The following is a 22,045-nucleotide window of genomic DNA, read 5'->3' on the forward strand; positions in this document are numbered from 1 at the left end:
ACTCAGGGATGAAGCAAGGCAACAGCGTGAGGGGTTAGCTGAGTGCTTGTGAGTGTAAAGTGCGGGGCTTCTGTATGTGCTTTTGTAAGAATAAAACATGGTAATGTATTGATATACGTAAACATTGATTGGTTACTTGTGATGTATTTGCTGGTTGCTGGTTAAAAATACTAACAGGGCTGTTAAACGTAGTTTGAATGGGATGGTACCTCCCAATCTCTCACCAGGTTGCATCTGGACGAGATTGCACCCTGCTCGGGCTTCGGTTTCCAGGAATGACCTTGCCCTCACTAGATGGAATATCGTTTCATGGTAGGTAAGGTGCACTGCTGATGATCACTTTCGAGTTGGAGTTTCGCGCCATGTAGGGATGTCAGGTTGTATGCATACACGACCATCTCCTCGACGTTGCTTAGGCTGCAGGACATCTCCCCAATCCAGACAAATGCAAGGTTCTGGTCGTAGCATAACTTGGAAAATCTCCCACATGAGCGACGGAGAAGTCGTTCGAAGTGTTGGTGTCTACTTCATTCGATGCCCATGGGCTAGGTGTAGGAGTGGGTGTATGTGCATGTCTTCTTCAGGCCTGTAGCCCGCACATGCTGCAAGAGACTTCTCCAGAACTGAGACCCGGAACAGATCTCCTAGATATCTTGCTGACTACCGAAGACAACACTGGTACCGGAACATTGATGTTCGAGGGGCTCAAGTGAAGCCCGGTTGTGGTTGGCCACATTTCAAGACCGGAGGGAACTTTACAAGAGGTTACAAAGGCGATGAAGACCCTGAAGACTTCAGACTATGGAATAGTTCTTGTTCCGCGTTCTCGTGAATAGACCGGGCAGCCTTGCGCAGTAAGTCAACCTCTCGCAACAACTCAACCACTTTTGGTAAGAGGTGCTCTGTCCACAGACGATATCCATCGATTGAGAGATGTACATGATCAACAAGATGTTCCTTGCAGACTTTTGGCGCAGGAGCTAGATACAAGATCTGTAGAGCTCCGATATTTTCATTCATGCTGTTGACTAGATCTTGGATCTTCCCGTTCGCGTCATCAACTAGCTCATCCGATATGTCATTCCGGTAGAAGAGACCAGTAACGAGAATCTTTGACCCAGCTCGAGCTATGTGGAGTAGCGCCTGCAATATGAGGCGCATGTAATCACGGTCCCGATCCTTCAGACCTTGCTTATGGTGCAGGTTGTTGGTGCCGCAATGTAGCACGAAAAGTTTGATATTATGAGCTCCTAATGTTGGAAGCAACCCGTCCAGGTTTTTCGCTTTTTCGCCTGCAAGCCGATAGACGATGTTCTGAACGCCGTCACCGCCAACGCCTGTGTTGAAAACGCCATCTAGGCGTTTATGAAAGAGCGGATTGGTGGCCTTGAGTTGGTTAAAGGCTCTTCCACCTAGCATTTCGGTGGACGGCCAGGGCTCCAGACTAGCACTTTGGCCTGTGGTCTTCATACGCTCAAACATGCTGTCTCCAAGCAAGACAGTGGACAAAGCATCATTGGGGGAGAGCTTTTTCAGGTCGGCGATGTGTATACTCGATGTCTCTTCAGATCGTTGCTTCCATTTTGCGTTGTCGACGAGGAGTTTGTGCATTTGCGATCTGGAAATCTCTTGATTTTCGTTCTCACTGGAAATCGTGATGCCTGCGTCGGAAGGGGTTGTAGCTGGACCCGACATGTCGAAAGAACGGGTAGACTACTGTATCTGAAAGTGATGACAAGATGAGCTTGTTGCCTATATGACAGTCTCGTCAACTTTCGCTTGGCGTTGACGATGGTTCTGAGATAAGGCAGCTGATGAGAAGGACTACGGTTACGAGATTTTAAATCAATATTCTGGCCATGGGTAGAATAATGGAACGCAGAACGAATATGGACCAAAGAAAGCAAGTCGATGTGTGTTGTTTAAAATCATTGAGGAGACGACACCGCAATTTCCAATCTATACGGAGCAGGCCGTCTCGGTGTCCACATTTGCGATTAATGACACGTCGTAGCACATCGGGATCGCTGTGTGATACTAACGCAAGATCACACGATAGTCGCACTCGCGACTTCGTATCTAACCATCTTCCAAGACCTAGGCAATATTAAGGTATCGGGTGGTAATCGCCATGAGCAAACCGGCGACCTCAGTCAGCATTTGGTATACTGGATTTTCAGAAATTTAGCTTGCCATCACTGGCGGCTAACAGCATATCAATAAGAGAGCCTTGTTGACCAAATCAAGAGCAGTTGCCAACAAAGTTTCGATATCATGAAGCAAAGATGACCGAGCATTCGATGAAACCTGAGGTCGAGATGACCTTGTAGACCAAAGAGCGCTAGCCGTTAATGGATTAGCGGTCTAACTATAAAATGCGTCCAAAGACAACCTCTCGAGACTCTCTGTCCAACATCCCACGTCGGTCTGTCCATACCATTGATCTATCAGACGTTGAGCTAAATAAGCCACTCGATATACTCATCTGTTCGGGATTAAATGATGTGAAAGATGTTGCGAACGATTCTCACAGAGCCGAAGTCTTTTCGACGACGATAATCGATTCCTCACTCGAACGGCGCGTGCAGTCTATACAGTGGCGCAGCAATGCCAAGTGTTGCATCTCGCATATCAGAATTTACTAGTACAACATCCCATAAAGGTACAGTGTAGATGCGAACTAGAAGCCAGGGGATTGCGATAGCTGCCTGGGATGGTGGCGCAGCAGTCTCGAAGGAGACACGAGCGGCAGGAAAACTATAAAGGAGTTCTTGGTCCCTCGACCTCATCTTATCCTCCTCACTCCGCATTGGCTCTGAAACAGGCGGGCAAGTATCATTCTCATCTCGTAACTAGTGAAGCGCAACGAGCGCCATCTTGGGAAATAGAAACAAGTTCATCAACAAGAGGCCGGAGCACACCTGTTCTCACAATGTCTTGCAACTTGAGAATTCACGACACGCTACAGATGCAGGCTATAAACGACCAACAGATAGTCAGCGTGTTACTGCGGCATCTTCTGGTCCAGTCCAAGCCAGGGAACGAGCTGTCCCCGACCCGAACACGTTCCCAGGTCCGCTTGTTTTGCCATATGACGACCTTGCGGACGACCCGAAGTGGCCCCCGCAGCCTTTCAAAGCTTGGAGGGATGGAAGGTGGCGGAATCCGGTAACGCCTGAGCGGCGCACTATATACCTTGCTGCTCCTCCTACCACGGCGAAGGCGTTGCAACATGTGTATGACTGGGCGAAGCCGAACCTCGACAGTGGAGAGAATGGGAAGAAAATATACGCTGACTCAGCTGCATGGCCCGGACCAGGATGGACTAGCAGATTGCAGACGGAAGTTTTTATCTCGTACATCGCAGCGTTCTACCATCCGCTCCCGGTCAAAATATTGCACAAGCGACTGAAGTTTGTACCATGGGAGAATGACCAACCAAAGACGAAGAGACAAAGGACATCTAGAAAGGAACAGCAAAACGAGATTGCAATTGCAACCGATTCGGAGCTGATTCAGATCCGAAATCGACCTTGCCCTGATGACCTCTTTCCTCGACAGCTGAATCTCTGTGACCTTTTGGATGTTGCCATTGAGGTGTTACCTGCAGACGCATACGCACTACTAATGCTGACTGATCACGATATTTTCGAGAATGAAGCAGACGATTTCTGCTGCGGACGTGCATTTGGGGGAAGCCGTGTCGCCGTGGTGTCCACAGCTCGCTATCTCACCGAGCTTGACGCCATGCAAGATATCGATCACGTGCACTCGTGGCCGGCGAGTCATTGCGCAAAATACGTCAACAGATACTGTGATCTATACTCTGACATAGATGAGAATGACAAGAAGAGGAAAGAGGACGCGAAAAAACTGACAAAAGGAAGAAAGAACGGGAAAGCAAAAGGGAAGTCGAAGGGTACAGTGCTATATGAATCCTCGCAACATGGTTCCGCCTCGCCTATGAGAGCGGCAATCTCAGTCTACAATGAGAATTCTGATAGGAACCTGCTTATGGCGCGCGTGGCACGGACGGCATGCCACGAGCTGGGACATTGCTTCGGTATAGACCATTGTGTGTATTACGCATGTTCTATGCAGGGCACAAGCTCAGCCGCCGAAGATGCTCGACAGCCTCCATATCTCTGTCCTGTTGACCTGGAAAAGGTTCTTCATGCAACAGGAGGCGAGGAATTGAGCAGATATGATGAACTCTTAAAAGTATGTAAGCAGTGGGCCTGGGCAGAGCTGGATAGTGAGGGTTTCCGCGGTGGCGTATGGTCAAGCCATGCTGCCTGGATCCGTGAAGTTTTGAGGCAAAAGCGAGGAGACGAGGGGTATGAACCTAATTTCTTCCGCTCTTTGGTGGTCTCTGGGGGGAGGGTCACCAGCTCGACGTGAGCTAGAATGCGAGAGATTTGCACTGAAGACCTTGCTCCTTTGACCTCTGGACAGGGCGTATGTAGCAATAGGATAAATCTAATTGCGTCTAGAGCCCTGTCTCATTTTTCATCAACCGGATCGATTGTCAATGTGAAGCTCAGGGGCATTTATTCAATTCTTACACCGCAACATAAGTAGAAGTCTTGTATAAATTTCATTACAATTATGTGATTATACGATCCATTATTAAACCCACACGAGTTCACCTCAGCCGATGTAGCTTCAAGTCTTCCAGTATAGGACAACACGCAACCGTTTCAGTTTTCCACCTCCGATGTATGTATCATTGGGCGATATGATAGTCATAGTTACCCAATGATTTCGAACATCAAGTGCTAAAACCTTGTGACGAGTCCTCTAGCAAAACACGTTGACACCGAGGGAGCCACCGGGAGTATAAGCGCAGACAGCTTTGCCTAATGTCACATCCAAGCTCTCCAGCTTCGTAGTCGCATCCGCCTGGCACCCTGGTACGGAGTCAATAATACCGAAGGCGAGGGTATCGACGGTGGATTCGAGCGAGCGTAAGACTGCAGCAACCGGTCCAAGAAAAATGCCTTCTAGAAGCCCCGACTTTCCGATCACAATATTCAGGAGGCGCTGGTGGACGACGACAAACTGTAATTGCGTGAGCATTGTATTTATCAGAAAGGAACCAGAGGTCTTACGGTGGAGAATGCGTTGCAGACTTGTTGAGCCTCCGCATCAGGGTATTTGCCAGTCCCATCCATGTTCTCAATGTCACGCTGCGCAACATTGATGATCTCAGAGAAACCACGGATGACAGGCTCGAAAGGGTTTTGTTGACGCTTCGCAATCACGGTTTCACCTGTTTGGATGCTTGAGGCAATCGGTTGCAGGTCTTGTGAGAGCTGGGTTATCTGGTTGATATTGGCTACCATTTGTTCGGCGGTAAGGGCACGTCTTTGCATTGTAGGCGCGGACGAGACGAGTCCAGCCATCAGGACGTTGACAATGGTGGTGAATTGCATGATGAAGGATTTGGAGTGAAATGGATAGAGATGTGATGTTCAAGGCAGATGAGTGTGTATGAGTTGGAATGAGAATATTTGATTGGGGACTGACTACTTATTATATACTTACTGATGTCTTTATGAGAAGCAGTAAGAGAGTTTGCTGCCATCGGAGCTAATTACCGCTCAGCGCTACATCTCGTTCTGAGCGATCTATATTCATGAACGATCGCAAGCAAACGAAAGACCGTTGAGTCTATCACAGCTTTCCAGTATTACTCGATGGCATAGTATTTCACGAGATCTCCACGACAGTGGTCTCGCATAACATGCGTAAGGCGTTGCTAGCAGGAAGCTGAGCCTGATGACTAGATCTCTTTTTGGGCAATGTATGGGAGCGTTTGTAGAGAAAAGATAATGATCGACGAGATGATAGAGACCAGTCGTAAAGCTAGTTGAAGCGATGATATGATCATCGAAAGGAAAAATGTTGAGGGTACATTGGCTTAGATGTGTGAGTCTTGAAACTATTGTTAAGGCTTTTGTAACATGTCTGTTACACCCTCGCTATATCTTTCCCTTTCATTGTCGCCTTTGCTCTTGCTTCCCTCTTCTATGTTCTTGTTTCTGAATGCTAGGTTCGCTCTCGAGTAGACATTAAATTAAAGTCTACTGAAAAAGCTCTGCAGTGCGGGACGCTAGAAGATAGAGAAGTGGCCGTGAAAAAGAGCATTGACGTTGCATCCATGGGCATGGATCAGCGCCTGATCTCCCACGCAGACTAATTTTCCGATGACCGATGGTTCGACAGATCTGGCCGGCCAATATTTTAGTGTGACCGCCGCCGATTTTCCAGAGCTGAAATTGTTGTTCATCTCGAATCTTGGCACTCTCGATACCGTTCGGTATATGGTGTTCCGTGCCGTGTACTAGATCCCGCATTGAATGGCGGGATCGGAAGCTAAAATACATCTACTCAACTCGATATCATCATGGATGAAGTAAGGCGATCTATGTTCCCTTTATGTACCAGACTTCAGCCTGGGTAGCTGCCTGAGCAGATCCAGGCTTTAGAGGGCTGATTTTGTGTCGTGGGTCAAAAGTACTTGACTTTACTCCGTTAGCAGAAACTGAACAATCTTCATCCAGCTCCGGACAATGCTTGCTAAGCATGCATCATGATCTTATCGCTGCACAATCGTAAAGTTTATCTCAGGAATGATGTAATGTATCGTCTTCGCAACGTTGTTCACACAGTTCAACGACGCCTTAGCGAGAAAGCTACTGCGGAGGCGGATTAGTGCTCGTTCAAGCGATTTTGTGGCTACCTGAGACTGGCTTCATCGAGATCGAGGTACAATGATGGCGCCAGCTAAAGAATATAGAAGGGCCAACAATGTTGGCTTCACCAATAGGACTTGTATCTACTACATGGAAGCAGATTCGATGAGCCTGCTACTCGATCCTTCATGTATAAATTCTGGACTAGGACAAGCCCAAGCATATTTCTTCAATGGCCGGATTCATTGAGCGCCTGTGAGGAGCATGGAATAAACCGAGAACAGTATCGACCAGTGGGTATAAGAATGAGGCTTTGCCGTCTGTTGTAGACATTACTTCCTGCATTCATAGAGCTTAATCTGCAGAAACCTCAAAAAATGTCACCATTATCAACTCTCGCTATTTCTCTCATCTTCTTACCTGCATATGCACTCGCCTATACCAAGAATGGTTTGAACAGCGACCAAGAGCCTCGACAACACGCTTTGACTCTCCAAAAGTCGTCAGACTTCACCTCTCAGGGCAAAGGTTGGGGTCAGTATTGCACCAGGAACTATGAGTGTGACTCTGGCTGCTGCGATTGGGAGAAAGTCACACCTGGCTACGGCAATGGGATGTGCGGTAACTCAAATGATTGCTGGTGGTCGAGCGAAACCCAGGATGTGCAGTCGCAATCCGCACCTGCGACTGGATACTGTCCCAACCAGTTGGATTACGGTCGGGAAGGCTCCGATCAGGAAGAGGGGGAATAACCTAGAAATCGACAGGTTCGGAGACGGTACAGTGTTTTTCAGCGCTGCGAAGGGCAGTGGCATTGCTCTTTGGGTTTCCGAAGATGGCCGGCTTAAATATGTCAACGAAGGGTTAACGTTCACTGAGTCGCGCAATGACGCTGCTACTTTCAACGTCTCCACATCACAATACGGACGAAAACTTTCTTTCCGCGACAAAGTGTTGATCAAGCACCCCGATAACGACAATGGCTTACAGATGCGGGCTGATGAGGAGAACGCTGCCCTCATTACATTTACAAAATTCATTGCCCCAACCTGGAAAGAAGATACTGGTGCATTACGAGACAAAGCATTGATTGAGTTGTTGGAGTCGGTCTGCGGGACTAATTCGACGTGTGCGACCATATTGAGTCAACATCTCCAACCTGACAACGTTGCCGACTTCACTTCGTGCGAGGAGTTTGACTCTTGATTGACTTTGAGACGAGACGTCTCATTATGCTGTGAGTTGGGTGGTATCACCGTTGCACGTACGACGAAACGTCTGTAGTTTGTGGACCGATCACAAACCTGTGATAGATGGGCGGCGTATCCTAATGTGCCACGATATTGTCATTAGAGTAGCTGAGAGTAGAGTAACTAATCTTGTAGCTTGAAGTCCGAACTTTCGCCATTGGCGGTACCTAATGGTATCAAATGGGGCAAAACAATAATACCGAATTGGACTTAGGCTAGAGCGGCTGTGATCCTTGGGTCTGAACAAAGCAAATTATCCCTATTAGACTATATTAGATGAAACGTATATCTACTAAAATCTTATTGGAGTTTGTTGGAATGACAATCTGGTTGACTGTTGTGTATAAAGGGAGACTGAGAACATCCATTAGTGAATATACGTTCGTAGACAATCATGAAAAGGCAAATAACATAAGAGTAGATATAATCCATTAACTCGGAGGGGCATCTGAGGTCTTGATTTTTGTGCCCGATAATGTCCCAACTGGGCAATGGAGCCTGATTCGACCGATACAGCGGTTAAAACAGCCTCATACGGGAATTCCTCTTGGTCAATATTTCCCACTCAGGATGATTTAGTGAAAAATAAACTGTGGCACAACCTGACTAGGGACGTATATGCATGCGAGTTGTAATTATTAGCGGCGATTCTTTGTCTGGAAACCTGCGCCGTAATGCGCCAAGGGAGGGGGCAGACTCCATGGCAGAATGCCATTCGTCGACTGGTGCGCTTGCAGCGTCTTGAACCAACAGTTCCGACGTGGTGCCTCGATGGTCAAGCGCGCCAGAGGCCAAGGATTTATGAATTTTCCAGATTGGCACGCCAGGCTCAAGTTGAACCAGAGTCTGTCGCAATACGGGCGATATGGAGGCCGTAAATTGACATGTATATGGTTAGACTAGAGAGAACAATCCAGATGAGCATCTTTTGTGTAGGAGATATAGCTAGTAATTGGTCTGTACACAGCCGCTCGTGTATCCCTCCAGAGCCGCGAAAGCGGGGATTGGGCGGGGAAGGGGGCGACAAGGGCCGCGGAGAGGTCGATACTCGAGCTGTCAATCATACCGACAGGTGATGTACATTGGCAGTGGAAGTTGGGCGCTTAGAGACAGCGACCTTCAGCCAATTGAACGGCTGGACTCGTCGTTGGTGATTTGGTCAGGCCCTCGTGGTCACAGACTTTCACTTTGATCCTCACATCATTCCGCATGTATGATGTACATACATCGTATCGACCTCGCTGCAGGCGAAGCACAACGTGCTGGGCGCTTTTCGAAGCGCCAGCCATTGTATGACGAGATGTAGCCTCCCGGCAGAGTTCCGACCATGAACAGGATATTGGGACGATAGACGTTTTTGTTCAGATGCTGGGACCTAAGCGTGCGATCATTGGCTGATCGATGCCTCTCCACAGGCCCTGTCACCTTGTCGCGACGAAGCTAATCCCGCTGCCATTGCCCCCCCCCCCCCCCAAATGAGGCCTTCTTCGAAAAGGGTGCGGCACAGGGCGTAAAGGCGCTGCCCCTCCAAAAACCAGGAACGGGTGGACGAACAGGTCTCCAGCCTTTCTAGTCATTATTACGATCCTCCAGACCTCTCAGACGCGCTCAAATAGACCTTAAGCGTTTAGTTGAACAGCTTCACTCGCCTGACTCCGATCTTGTCTATTTACTGTCTTGTCTGGCGACCAATGCGCAATGTCTGACGGTTACTACTTCCCGCTGTTCTGCACAGTCCTAATGACCCCAGAGGTAAGAGTCTTGTGCGACGTTGGTTGTGGCATGCAGACTTTTGTGCTGATAATGCGCATGTAGGACATCAATGAAGTGCTTAAAGCTGCCGCGCGCGAAGAACGGAGAGACAAGAGGCTGAAAAACTCTTGGGTCCTTGTCCTCCTTGAAAATCAACCTATCTTTCCCATGCCCACTACCATAATAAGCCGCTTCTACGAAGATTTCATCGACTGGAATATCTTTGAACTGGGAGACTTCTGCCGAAGACAATTTGAGCGGACTGGTTTAATCTCCAGCGAAGATTTCGCAGTTATCGATAAGCGCTCTCTTGAGGATCAAACGGTTTTGTTCGTTCGATGGGAGATTTATACTCCCGAAGACGACGCGATACTGCGCATAGTGTGGGGAGATGCGACTCCTGAGGACGAGGCAAGACTGAAACGCATTGTGCGCACTCCAGAGGACGAGGCGCTCTTAAGGAAAGTTCAAGGCAAGGCTACGATGCATGATGAGGCTCTCTTGCAAAGGGCCAAAGAAGACGCACTCCGCGAGGATCGCCCAGCGCTGGAGACGATTCAGATTGCCCAGGACGAAGCAATAAGAGTGGATGAAGATCCCAGGTCAGATGCCAGTAGACCTGACCAGGTGTTCTTGCGAGCAGTCGCAGAGGAGCAGGCGAAAGAAACACCCGATGTTCAAGCAGGGGCCGAAATGAATCCGAAGCCCAAGAGAGTTGACCCAATAGATACAACCAAAGCACAAGCCGCCCCATATCTGAATGGACAGCCAAACACTGGCACAAAGCGGGTGGCTACGCCAGGTCTCCCTGGTCACACTATATCTGGTGTGAAGAGATGGAGTAAGGGCTTCGAGATGGCCGAGCTGAGCACCCTGATCACGGGCTCGCCTATCGAGAGGAAGGACAATGACGTGGAGATTATGGAGGGCTGGAGAACGATGCGCGTCCCGATCGAATCGGCAATGCGAGATACCAGCCTAATCTTTCGTCGTTCCATAACTGACCTGCTAAAAATACGAGCACTCTTCGACAGCAACGGTGTCCTTCGATATTGACAGCAGTTTAGCCGCCCTGCTACCGCCAATTGAGTGTATGGTCGTATCGGTGATCGAGCGTACAATAACTGGAAGGCTACATGTTTGAAATTAGCGACCATGGTTAGAGCGTTCGTACTTGTATTGTTTGTTGTTACCTGGCATGATTTGACCCGTTCATCGACTTTGGTGCGTTCAGCAGTGGCATTTCGCAAGTCCTAGGAAAGTTTATGAAGTACTGGAGTCAAAGTGACGCCTGATACTAACACTGTCTGTGCTTTTGTATAGATCAAGGGTCTAGTCGCTATCAATAGCAGTAGCAGTGCTAGTGTCTCATAGTGCGTGACGCTTCGGTCATCTACGTCAAATTTCTAGCATTGCAGTGTTGCCTTGAGATCTAGGATCTTGATATACTCATCTGGACCTGCCCCAATCGTCGCTTGCGCTTCAGTTTACTACGCTTGGTGTGTGTGGCTTATGAGTCGGAGGCCCACAAATGGAATCAATTCTAGAGGTTGATGCATATGCAGTCTAAGCACTCTCGTCACTCGCATGCAGTAAGGCTTGAAGGATGCTATTTTCGGCCACATGACCGAAGGCTGATCCACCTCTGATTGGTGTAAGATGAAGCTACGGTACTAATCATACCTCCGATACGGAACAGCCCATCATCTTCTACGTTCTCCTCCTCTACCTCATGTCTAACTGAGAGGCTGTATGCGATGTCAAATACCAGAGAACCTCCGTGCTTCCCGCTCTTCTGCACAACTGGCAAGTCTTTCAGTGTGAGTGTCTTTGCGACCGCTCCTCAATCTAGCCTCTAAATCTACGACTAGCTCACGAAAGGATTGCTTCAAGCCGCTGCGAAGGACAAGGAAAATGGCCGCTCCGACCGTAAATGGGCATACATCACGTCACTCAGTCCACAGAAATCAGAAAGTCCACCACTGGAAAGCTTTAAGTCTGAATTTTTCCAAGCTGAGATCCGACACCTAGGATTCTTCTGCAGAACGCGATTTGGACAGAATCCGGATCTTGGCCTTAGTGGTGAATTCTTTGGAGTGATTGATGTACGGAGCGCGAAGGATCGGACTATGCTTCTGGCACGCTGGGAAGAGTACACTGCCGCTGACGACGCAATTCTTCGCTTTGTATGGGGCGACACAACTGCCCAAGATGAAGAGCTCTTCCTTCGTCATCTTAGCGACCCAAGCAATCGTCCCAAGTACAAGGAGATTACAGAGAAATGGATAACAACTGTTCCCGACCCCTTCCAGGCAGCCTCAGTAATGCAAACCCTGAAAGACGAAACTCAGCCTGTTCAGAGGGCAAGAAGGCTACGCAGTCGCGCCGATTCTGCGAATAGTGCGACGGTAGACAGGAGTGACAAGCTGCAGAGAATACTGGGTATTGGCGAAACAGAGGTTTGCCAAGGATGGAGAACAATGAGAGTCCCAATCGCTACAGTGATGAAGGATATTGAGCTTGTGCTGGAAAGATCAATAACAGATCTGCTAAAGCACCGTAGGTTGTTTGACAAGTATGGTGTTTTGCGACGTTAAGGTTCGGAAAAGGCTCTCAGTCCCATAACTATGACGATCAAGGATTGCCTAAAGTAATCATAGAGACCCAAAGCAATCCCGCGATAAGCAGCAATTTTGTTGTACGCAGATCTCTACATAGAAATCCACTTTGGCTTAGCACCTAGGAAAGGAAGAAATGAAACCAATTTATACTCCAGTCCGATCACTGCAGACTGGCACCTACGGAAAGCCCCACATTCCCGAAGACTACTAGCGTGGTTTTAACCAAAACAACAAAACAATGCAACGGGTCAACCTTGAACGCAACCTCCTAACCCTCGTTACGACTTTCGACACTATCTCGAGCTTACGATCCACATTTGAGGTTACTCAGTGAAGTTATCGCGCAGCTTCAGTCGCTCCCTACACTCTCATTGTCCATTGTTTCGCAGCTTTTGCTGCGAGCGGCGGCCTTCTGTCCACCATGGCTTCCATCCTCTCGAACGAGAAGTTCCCTACGAAGCTACCTGCTCCACCGCCGCCGCTTCACACTCGCTCCCACAATGATATATACCAACAGCCCAGCACACCTACAGGAGAGAGCTATTGGTCTCCTACGCAGACACCACAAGGAAGCCCAAGCAAGAACAGGCTACCGCCTGGAGCTTATGATCTGCCCAACGTCTTCGACAACGCATTGAGACTCGAGCCTACCACGGCATCCCCCACAAAACTGCCGCGCTCTACCCACGGGAAAGGACTTCTAGGTGGAGAGGAGCAGTATGGTGAGAAGACGGTACTTGAGTACCAGAGTGATACTCAAGGCAGCCCAATGCGACGATCCAATAAAGAGAACACACCTCCGGGACCGCGCCCTGGTGTGTCGAAAGAGACAAGCTATGTCAATCAGGCCGCTGCATCACGACAAGAGCCTTATAAGCCCAGAGATGTAGACACCAACGGGCGCCAGAAGTATGCAACGGGACAGGCAATATCCACTGATGATCTGGACAAGCTTCGGAAACCTTCTGTACAACGGCTGGCTAATGTCACCCAGCTCTGTATGTCAGACATCACACAAAATGATATTGCAATACTGACATTTGATAGACTTCTTAGATCATTACTACGATCTGCTCAGCTACGTACACACTCGTCAGAACCGCCTGTCTCAGTTCAAGGCTCAGAATCCCGCTCCTCCCGAAACGCCAAAAGAGCAGTATGATGCTGCACTGAATCAATACTTGGGAAGAGAGCGAGCGAACCTTCGCAAGCGCCGTACAAGACTTAGACACGGGGATTTCCAGATCCTTACGCAAGTTGGACAAGGTGGCTATGGCCAAGTGTATCTGGCGCAGAAGAAGGATTCAAGAGAAGTCTGTGCACTAAAGGTCATGAGCAAGAAGCTTCTATTCAAATTGGATGAGATTCGTCACGTTCTCACCGAGAGAGACATCCTCACTAATGCGAAGAGCGAATGGCTAGTGAGGCTCTTGTATGCTTTTCAAGATGAGAAGAGCATTTATCTAGCTATGGTGAGTATCATTCAGATCATAGAGCTCAAAGCACTTACGTTTGAATAGGAATACGTACCAGGTGGTGACTTTCGCACCCTACTCAACAATACTGGCGTACTTCACAATCGACATGCTCGGTTCTACATTGCAGAGATGTTCGAATGTGTCGATGCGCTACACCAGCTTGGCTATATCCATCGCGATCTGAAGCCTGAGAACTTCCTGATCGATAGCACCGGTCATGTCAAGCTAACGGATTTTGGTCTTGCGGCTGGTATGCTTGCACCTGCAAAGATCGAGTCATTGAGAGTAAAACTCGAAGCGGTTGGTAACGTCGCCGTTCCTTTCGGACGACCTATGGAGGACCGTACGGCTGCAGAGCGTAGAGATGGCTACCGATCTCTTCGGGAACGGGATGTCAACTACGCGAAAAGCATTGTGGGCAGTCCCGATTACATGGCTCCTGAAGTACTCAAAGGAGAAGAATATGACTTTACTGTCGATTACTGGAGTTTAGGGTGTATGTTATTTGAGGCGTTAGCTGGCTACCCACCTTTTGCCGGAGCGACTGTCGACGAGACGTGGCAGAATCTCAAGCAGTGGAAGAAGGTCCTGCGTAAACCCGTGTACGAGGATCCGAACTACTTCCTCTCCAAGAGAACATGGGATCTGATCACACGGCTGGTCGCATCTAAGACATCTCGCTTCCGTGGCATTAGTGAGATTCATGGTCATGCTTACTTTGCTGAGGTTGATTGGTCCAAACTGAGGGAGCAGAAGGCACCTTTCGTTCCAGAGCTCGACTCGGAGACTGATGCTGGCTATTTCGATGATTTCGGCAACGAGGCTGACATGGCCAAGTACAAGGAAGTGCACGAAAAGCAGAACGCACTCGAGAGTATGGCCGACCGTGATGAGAAGATGAAGAAGGGTTTGTTCGTAGGATTTACATTCAGGTATGACAGCGTGCATTTTGAACTCAAATTAGTTGCTAACGAACCCGACCTAGGCACCGCAAGCCAGCGACTGATGATACCGGCAAGCCTACCAGTCCACGCAAACCGCTGCCGACTGTTGATGAGTCCTTCGGGACCATTTTCTAGTCATGATCCACATGAGTTTGAGAACCTGGAGTTTTCAGTCTATCTCTACTAGCAGGCTCGATTCAAGATTATCCTATTGTATTACTAGTACATCATGTCCCAGCGTTTATTGCATTCTAGCTCATGATTATTGTCGACCCGAGAAGTAATGCGATGCGGCACGCACTAGAGGAGTAATGGAGTCGGGATTTTTGATCCACCGTATCATGGTATATTGCATCCATGCAAAGCAATGATTTCGGTTGCAGTAGTTGCGCGTTCAATGTATGTTAGCAAAACAATGACATGAAGTATTATAGAAATCTACGCAATTTTCAGTTGTATCTATCATACGATGTGCCTCAAGGAGCTGTTGGTCAAGGAGCTGTCTGTGGCCGTCGCTCTCTTACGACAATTATATTTCCAGGTGTCATGCAGATAGTCGCACGAACAGTCGTAAGCTTTCTAGTCTTTGCACTCACTTCAATCAGCAAGATCCACAAAGGACTACGCGTCGATTCTTTATTTGGCTACTTCTAAGGATTCGCTCGAGGTATCCACAACAACAAGACAAGAATAGCCATACATGCTTCATTGCTTTAAGCCTTGCGCTTGGATGGATCATGTAATTAACTACCCAGATCCACCTTCTCTACTCGCCAAGTCCAGAATCTTGCAGGCGCTGGGACATGCCGGTAGCTCAATCAAATATGCCGAGGTTTACATTATTAGGGCATATGATAGCGCGAATCAGCAATACGTCACGTCTAGGCCGCTGTGAGGCGGCTGGCACACGATGCGATCTAATGCTTTAGCGTAAGCGGAAATTGAGTCGACCATCGTGCAGCTGCTGGCGGGGTTGATATATAGTTCTGGTGGGTTGCAGAAGAGTTCGTCCCTGCATATATTACTTTATCCTTCTGTCTGTTCTTGTTCTCAGGATGGCCCCGCAGAACCCTTCGAACGCAGTGGCTTGCTTGCTGCTGGGGATTGTGGAAGCTTTCCTATGGAATAACTTCTACGACCCTAACCTGCTCTTCTCGAGGATTATCATTCGCGCGTCGATTTTCAATATCGTGGTCTGGCTGGGGTATTGTTCGTTTATATACCCCAACTTTGTCAGTCCGCTGAGGCATCTGCCGGGACCAAAGGTACATCCATGTTTCGCGAAATGAATGCGGTTATTGACATGTTCCAGAATGAAATTCCCATCATCGGATCTGGCTTCAAGGCCTTTAGGAAGCCAATCGGTGGCTATCACCTCAAGATGATTCGTGAGGTTCCCACAGAGAACGGCCTCATTCACTATCATGGCTTCTTTGGCACCGACTCACTCTTCCTCGCTGGACCACGCGCCATCGCTGATGTTTTCGTCCACAAGCCATATGACTTCGTAAAGCCAGAGCGAGTAATCAAGTTCTTATCGACTGTCTTAGGAGACGGTCTTTTGTTGGCCGAGGACGACGAGCACAAGTTTCAACGTAAGAAGATCATGCCCAGCTTCAGCTTCAGGCACATCAAAGACTTGTATCCGATTTTCTGGAAGAAAAGCAAAGGTCTAGTCGAGGCCATATCATCAGAGATCCACGAGAACCCGTCGACATGGAGCGGCGGAGACGATAAGGGAGGCCCGTGTGGAAAGGTCGAAATGAACCATCTTGCGACACTGGCTACTTTTGACATCATCGGCCTTGCCGGTCTGGGCCACGACTTCAACACCCTCAAGGATGAGAAACACGAGCTCGTCGACACTTACGAGCAACTGCTCGAGACGTCCACTGAGAAGGCTATCTACTTCGCCGCAAACATGATTCTTGGAAATAAGACAGTGCAGATGTTGCCATGGAAGGAGAACGAGAGGATGAAGCACAGCGCCACCACGCTGCGCAAGAATTGCGATCTCCTAGTCCAGCAAAAGAAAGCTGCCATGAAGACCGGGGAGGATTCCGACCACGTCGACATCCTCAGTATCTTACTCAAGTCAAACGACTTCTCAGACCACAATCTCAGCGACCAACTCCTCACATTCCTCGCTGCAGGGTACGTTTCCGTTCCCACTAGATTATGACATTTCCTTCAAATTCTAACCATACCAACAGCCACGAAACCACCTCCTCGGCCCTGACATGGACCACCTACAACCTCGCCACACACCCTGAAAAACAAGCAAAACTCCGCGCCGAGTTACGCGACGCTCTGCCCCAACGCGGCGGCGTCTGGAACGATGACCTTCCACTCACCCAAACCCTTGAGTCCCTCCCATACCTGAACGCCGTCTGCAACGAAGTCCTCCGCCTCTTCCCGACCGTCCCCATCACCATCCGTGAAAACGTCCGAGACACGACCATCGCCGGGACCTTTGTGCCCAAGGGCACGAGGATTTTCATATCGCCCTGGGCAGTCAACCGATCGCCGCATTTCTGGGGTGCGGACGCCGAGAAGTTTGTTCCGGAGCGCTGGATCGATGCTGAGACTGGTAAAGTGACGAACGAAGGCGGTGCAGTGACGCATGATGGAAAAGGCGCGAATTATGTGAATCTGACTTTTTTGCATGGGCCGCGGAGTTGCATTGGGCAGGGTTTTGCGAAGAGTGAATTGAGGGCGCTGGTGGCGGCGGTTGTGCGGAGTTTTGAGTTTGAGCTTTGGAATAAGGAGCAGGAGGTAGAGGTTGTCGGGGTCATCACGACCAAGCCCAAGGGTGGTATGTTGTTAAAGGTCAGGGAGACATTAGATTGAGGGAATAAAAGGGAAGGATGGGCGAACGAATGAACGGCCAGATATCCTTCAAATTGCTGTAAATATACCTATGAGAAGAAATATGCCTGTATCATGGAGAATTCTATTTGAACACCAATAGTGAGCCACGCGCAGTCCAGAAATGTATCACGTTCTATGCGTGTTGGTGCAGGAATGTAATCATATCAGGAGCATCTGGCTCGTAAGCTCTCAGTCCGCAAACTTCATTGAAGTCTCCAATCTCGACCATTCTCTTGCGCGTCCAGCTGAGAAAGTCGTCGAGTGGACAGCTGTGTCCTGGTCCATTCTGACAGCCAGGTAAAGCGACAATGCCATCATTCATGTTGATGCGGACATGTGGTACTTTCTCCTTCAAACCAACGTCACAGGTCATACGTTCAAATATTATGCGACCACCCATAGGAGTAATCTGTGATGTTCGCCATGCCCGGCTGTCGACACGGTGGGTGGTTGGGAGATCTTCATCGTCATGGAAAATATCTAGGGCAGATAGGAGAGGGGTCATGTCACCGTCATGGACGCTGTGTATCTGTCAACAAGATTCAGAAACACTGAGGGCGTAGAGTAAACTTACAAACTGAAAAAGAAAGGTCCAGCCTCAGGACCCTGCTCAAGGAGTTTGGCAGTCGCATTAAGATAAAGACCACCCATGGTTGCTGCATACGGTGTACCTGGTCCAGCACGGTAGTAGTGGATCACATCTCTAGCATACTCAAAGTTGAGCCAATCTTCTCGTGAGAAGACATCGCACCAAAGACTGCTCCCTCGGGTGGTGATTTCGAACGCACATAACTCCTGCATGGCAAATACCTCCTCATTCGTGAATTTGAACTCAGGATTGTCTTTCAGAAGTCTCTCCTTTGCAGCGCCGATATATGTATCACGAAATTCAACGATCTTGGAGTAGCCCTGGTCGTGCCCTTTCTGCATGTCATGAAGATATCGCTTGCATGTGTCGCCTGGTGTCAAAGTATCACCACCTCTTTCTGCGGTTTCAGGTATGACATGTAAAGTTGAGGTGTCTTCCCAATTGAGGCCAAAGAAGCCAGCTCCAAAATGCCTTGCAGTTTCAATGACTCGAGCGCTGTCACTGGCCCAGAAGTTAGTCTTACCATTAGGCGCGAGCCTTTTGGGTAGAAGATGAGCATAACGGGTGCGAAGCTTAATGCCAGTCGTGAATGCACCAAGCTTCCCGGCAAAAGGACCTGTCGACGTGAGCTGTTCAAAATGCGTCTGTGGATCAGAGCTGATGAAGTCCCAGTCGCTCACGAACGCCAAATCACCAGCGGGCTTCACATCAGCTTGTTGCTGTATTCGCTTCAGAGGCTTCATTATTCGAACGCCAGCTTTGGTCGTGGGATATCGTTCGGCATGCCGAGACATCATATGGACCTGGTCGACAACGCAACCCTTAGGTACCATGATGCCACCTTCTACAACACCATCAATCTTCTCAACCCATGGCCCATTACCACCTAAGTGATACAGTATGTTCCAATCCTTCGCATAACGTCCGCCGTCTTGCTGAGGCAAGGTACCTGCCGTAGGTTCATCACCGTAACCCCATTGTCGTTGCGGGTGGAACCAGCTCGTCCAGCTTGCAGCGTGAGGGTTACGAAGAGAGGACAGGTGAATGATGTCCACGGAGGTGGAAAGGTAGTGAGATATCTGGTAGAAGCATAAGGCACTGAAGCCCGCGACTATAGCCAGAAGAAAGTGACTTGACATTGCTACGCGGTATACCAAGACTCCGGCGTTGCGATTGGCGGGGTGAGACAGTGAATCCTCCGACCACTCCTTAAGGAACGCACCGTATTTTACGGAGTAAGCACGGAGCCTAAACAACCTTGGGAAGTTAAATCCTAACGAGTCTCTTATCGACTGGTCATCATGCACGATGTTTGCATCGATTGACAACTGCTACGATCAGTATTTGTATTTTGTCCGGTATAACCCATTAAGATATGCATCTCGGACGTCCCAGCGGGCGCAAACAAGACCAATGACGCAGTGGGACATCACAGTACTCACTTAGGACTCAAAGTAATGATACATATCCACATGTTACGTACGAGCATCCTTATCACCACCAATATGTTTGTTAAAACCCTCCATTGGGGTGTATGAGGACCTTGGTATACCCTTCGACTCGTTTGTCGAACTTCTCGTAAGCTGTTGGAGCGTCCTCAATTCCAACCTCATGCGATACGACAAAGGAAGGTTTCGCACGTCCAGAGACGATCAGATCTCGAAGGTAGCGATTGTACTTCTTGACGTTACATTGCCCAGTTCCAAGTGAAAGTCCCTAACGAACCTCGTTAGAGCAATTTGGCTGTAGCTTTCAACCAACTTACCTTTTCGAACAATTTACCAAAGGACAAAAGAATCTGGCCCTTTCCACTCTGTGCATCAGGAGCCCCAGGGTCAGCTGGGACGTACAGACCGGGAATTCCAAGTCCTCCAGTAGGCCTTGTCACCATGATCAGTTGATCGAGCACGATGTTAGGCTTCTCCTTGCTGCCTGAAGCATCGACTGCTTGGTAGCCTACCGCATCCACAGCTCTGTCAACCATACCATCGTTAGCCTGTATGATCTGCTCCACTGGATCACCCTTGCGAAAGTTGATAGGGGTACATCCTATCTTTTCAGCCGCTTGTAGTCTTGCGTCAACTTGGTCGACCACGTATACTCTGCATGCACCACGAATAAGTGCGCTGTACGCCGCCATCAATCCAACCGGTCCAGCTCCCCATACAGCGACTGATTCACCAGGTTTAAAGCCCGCCAGCTCCAGACCATGCCATCCAGTGGGGAAGATATCAGCCAGTAGCGCAAAGTCTGCCTCGTGTTCCTTACCAGGTGGCAGTACAAGAGCATTGAAATCAGCATATGGCACTCGCAGGTACTGTGCTTGTCCGCCTTGATAGGGTCCCATAGCGACATATCCGTAAGCACCACCCGCAAAACCTGGGTTTACTCCAGTACAGAAAGCTGTGTAGCCGCGCTCACAATTAGAACATCGACCATCAGCAACATTGAACGGAAGTACAACGCGATCTCCTTTCTTTAGGAGGGTCACGCCGGTCCCAATCTCCTCAACGATGCCCATGTTCTCATGACCGAACACGATACCGTTCTCGGCTGCAGTACGACCTTCGTACATGTGGAGATCGCTGCCACAAATTGCTAAGGAATTATATTAGCGATGTGCGGTTTAGATTTCGATGTCGCTATCGACCTACCTGCCGTCGTTACTTTGATAACGACATCATCCGGGTGCTCGAGTTTGGGACGCTCGACCTCCCTGACGGACACTTTGAAAGGACCCTCGTACGACAACGCTTTCATTTTGTCCGGCATCTTTACTTGGTGCTTCTGTTTACGAGGAAGAGCTATGGGAGATACTTAATATGGATGATGTCAATTCGACTACTTAATATGGTTGTTAGGGATAGTACGGGAGTATTATATCGAGTCCTCCTGAATCGCAGCCGACCGTACCAACTGCCGCCACCTCAAACAATTGGTCAACTCGCGCGTGCCCCACCGGCTTCGACATGGCCTGGAACGACTGTCGTCATATCGCGGGGAAGCTGATACCTAGACTAGGTAAGGAAGCTCCTGCGAATGGCGGGGTGTATGTTCCGGACCGGCGGATTCTATCCATACGCTCCTCGGTCGACTCGACTCAATTCTTGCCATTCACATCTACATCATATTCTTTATCCTTTTCCTAAAGGTCTTGACTACACACTGCAGGTACGAGCTCTGAGTCGTTTTTCGCAAGTATCACAAGCGTCGTTACCCAAGCTCTAAAGTCGCGTCGATATCGTTTTAGCCACTTCGAATCGGATATAATTCTCCAAGTTGAGAAGCATCAAGTCACTTCGTTTCATAGGCTTTGTATCAACACGCTATGCCAAGACCACAGACTTTTCGCACTTGCGAACAAAGTTTCGACCTATTGCATCAAAGCTACAACAATCGCTATTAGGCGGAAAGTTGTATGTAGCGCATATCTACGTGCATTAGTACACGTTCTTAAACGACTTCAAACTTTTGATCTAACGCCACAGTTCTTGTAGCACACTTATTCATCTACATTCTACATCTGTCTTTTAACGGCTGGGCAGTCTATATTTGAGATGATGCCGGTTTCAGATCTGCGATGACGAAAAGGGTGACAGAGATCATTGACTCATCGTTGAAATTAAGACTCTTCCTGTTCAGGATCTGAAGTACGTTCCAAGAAGCGGAAATGCTCATTGTCAGGGAATTTCGGTGTTCGACCTTCGCCATCGCAGCCAAGATAAGTATTGCTGTTTGGTATGCAAGGGAAAGAAACAGTCTAGCGGGGGTCAGTTATAACATGTGAAGCTATATGATCCTGATTTGTCTTGATCCTGATTTGTCTTGATCCTGATTTGTCT

At 48.8% G+C, this 22,045-nt stretch overlaps 10 protein-coding genes across 10 annotated transcripts; 6 read left to right on the forward strand and 4 right to left on the reverse strand.

Annotated features, from left to right (window-relative positions):
- Positions 1-765: 765 nt before the first annotated feature.
- EJ05DRAFT_481416 (uncharacterized protein) lies at positions 766-1,695 on the reverse strand (the record flags this gene model as incomplete). Its single annotated transcript, XM_033745068.1, has 1 exon — positions 766-1,695. The coding sequence occupies one exon, from the start codon at positions 1,693-1,695 to the stop codon at positions 766-768; it is 930 nt and encodes a 309-aa protein (XP_033604933.1).
- A 721-nt stretch (positions 1,696-2,416) lies between these two features.
- EJ05DRAFT_529902 (uncharacterized protein) lies at positions 2,417-4,401 on the forward strand (the record flags this gene model as incomplete). Its single annotated transcript, XM_033748939.1, has 3 exons — positions 2,417-2,662; positions 2,993-4,225; positions 4,310-4,401. Exons 1-3 carry the CDS (start codon positions 2,608-2,610, stop codon positions 4,399-4,401), a joined length of 1,380 nt encoding a protein of 459 aa, XP_033604934.1. The 5' UTR covers positions 2,417-2,607.
- Positions 4,402-4,785: 384 nt separating this feature from the next.
- Positions 4,786-5,373, reverse strand: EJ05DRAFT_471496 (uncharacterized protein). Its single transcript, XM_033742975.1, has 2 exons — positions 5,112-5,373; positions 4,786-5,061 (listed from the first exon to the last, which is right to left on the reverse strand). The coding sequence occupies exons 1-2, from the start codon at positions 5,343-5,345 to the stop codon at positions 4,801-4,803; spliced, it is 495 nt and encodes a 164-aa protein (XP_033604935.1). The 5' UTR covers positions 5,346-5,373; the 3' UTR covers positions 4,786-4,800.
- Positions 5,374-6,612: 1,239 nt separating this feature from the next.
- EJ05DRAFT_515826 (uncharacterized protein) lies at positions 6,613-7,904 on the forward strand (the record flags this gene model as incomplete). Its single annotated transcript, XM_033748636.1, has 2 exons — positions 6,613-7,404; positions 7,466-7,904. The coding sequence occupies exons 1-2, from the start codon at positions 7,076-7,078 to the stop codon at positions 7,902-7,904; spliced, it is 768 nt and encodes a 255-aa protein (XP_033604936.1). The 5' UTR covers positions 6,613-7,075.
- A 1,553-nt stretch (positions 7,905-9,457) lies between these two features.
- On the forward strand, positions 9,458-11,157 carry EJ05DRAFT_534032 (uncharacterized protein). The gene is made up of 2 exons (XM_033749157.1): positions 9,458-9,700; positions 9,764-11,157. The coding sequence occupies exons 1-2, from the start codon at positions 9,647-9,649 to the stop codon at positions 10,754-10,756; spliced, it is 1,047 nt and encodes a 348-aa protein (XP_033604937.1). The 5' UTR covers positions 9,458-9,646; the 3' UTR covers positions 10,757-11,157.
- Positions 11,158-11,457: 300 nt separating this feature from the next.
- On the forward strand, positions 11,458-12,297 carry EJ05DRAFT_481421 (uncharacterized protein; the record flags this gene model as incomplete). The annotated part of the gene is made up of 2 exons (XM_033745069.1): positions 11,458-11,520; positions 11,572-12,297. The coding sequence occupies 2 exons, from the start codon at positions 11,458-11,460 to the stop codon at positions 12,295-12,297; spliced, it is 789 nt and encodes a 262-aa protein (XP_033604938.1).
- Positions 12,298-12,742: 445 nt separating this feature from the next.
- On the forward strand, positions 12,743-14,878 carry EJ05DRAFT_490973 (serine/threonine-protein kinase sid2; the record flags this gene model as incomplete). The annotated part of the gene is made up of 4 exons (XM_033745935.1): positions 12,743-13,319; positions 13,369-13,793; positions 13,842-14,731; positions 14,785-14,878. 4 exons carry the CDS (start codon positions 12,743-12,745, stop codon positions 14,876-14,878), a joined length of 1,986 nt encoding a protein of 661 aa, XP_033604939.1.
- A 920-nt stretch (positions 14,879-15,798) lies between these two features.
- EJ05DRAFT_481423 (putative P450 monooxygenase) lies at positions 15,799-17,593 on the forward strand (the record flags this gene model as incomplete). The annotated part of the gene is made up of 3 exons (XM_033745070.1): positions 15,799-16,008; positions 16,056-16,897; positions 16,957-17,593. The coding sequence occupies 3 exons, from the start codon at positions 15,799-15,801 to the stop codon at positions 17,591-17,593; spliced, it is 1,689 nt and encodes a 562-aa protein (XP_033604940.1).
- Positions 17,594-17,747: 154 nt separating this feature from the next.
- EJ05DRAFT_495369 (multiple inositol polyphosphate phosphatase) lies at positions 17,748-19,342 on the reverse strand (the record flags this gene model as incomplete). The annotated part of the gene is made up of 2 exons (XM_033746249.1): positions 17,748-18,135; positions 18,189-19,342. 2 exons carry the CDS (start codon positions 19,340-19,342, stop codon positions 17,748-17,750), a joined length of 1,542 nt encoding a protein of 513 aa, XP_033604941.1.
- A 185-nt stretch (positions 19,343-19,527) lies between these two features.
- Positions 19,528-21,119, reverse strand: EJ05DRAFT_506211 (GroES-like protein). The gene is made up of 3 exons (XM_033747794.1): positions 20,858-21,119; positions 19,969-20,801; positions 19,528-19,919 (listed from the first exon to the last, which is right to left on the reverse strand). Exons 1-3 carry the CDS (start codon positions 20,973-20,975, stop codon positions 19,716-19,718), a joined length of 1,155 nt encoding a protein of 384 aa, XP_033604942.1. The 5' UTR covers positions 20,976-21,119; the 3' UTR covers positions 19,528-19,715.
- Between the last annotated feature and the right edge of the window lie 926 nt (positions 21,120-22,045).

The sequence above is a fragment of the Pseudovirgaria hyperparasitica genome, assembly GCF_010093815.1.
Source record: "Pseudovirgaria hyperparasitica strain CBS 121739 unplaced genomic scaffold EJ05scaffold_1, whole genome shotgun sequence".
In the NCBI taxonomy this organism is placed as follows: domain Eukaryota; kingdom Fungi; phylum Ascomycota; class Dothideomycetes; order Acrospermales; family Acrospermaceae; genus Pseudovirgaria; species Pseudovirgaria hyperparasitica.

Excerpts from the sequence above, each read along its gene's own strand:
- EJ05DRAFT_506211 (XM_033747794.1), bottom strand. The coding sequence starts at position 20,975 with ATGCCGGACAAAATGAAAGCGTTGTCGTACGAGGGTCCTTTCAAAGTG. Across the intron at positions 20,802-20,857 it reads TATCAAAGTAACGACGGCAG|CAATTTGTGGCAGCGATCTC; the intron begins GTAGGTCGATAG and ends ATAATTCCTTAG. Across the intron at positions 19,920-19,968 it reads TTGGTAAATTGTTCGAAAAG|GGACTTTCACTTGGAACTGG; the intron begins GTAAGTTGGTTG and ends GAGGTTCGTTAG.
- EJ05DRAFT_534032 (XM_033749157.1), top strand. The coding sequence starts at position 9,647 with ATGTCTGACGGTTACTACTTCCCGCTGTTCTGCACAGTCCTAATGACC. Across the intron at positions 9,701-9,763 it reads CAGTCCTAATGACCCCAGAG|GACATCAATGAAGTGCTTAA; the intron begins GTAAGAGTCTTG and ends ATGCGCATGTAG.
- EJ05DRAFT_471496 (XM_033742975.1), bottom strand. The coding sequence starts at position 5,345 with ATGGTAGCCAATATCAACCAGATAACCCAGCTCTCACAAGACCTGCAA. Across the intron at positions 5,062-5,111 it reads TCTGCAACGCATTCTCCACC|TTTGTCGTCGTCCACCAGCG; the intron begins GTAAGACCTCTG and ends ACGCAATTACAG.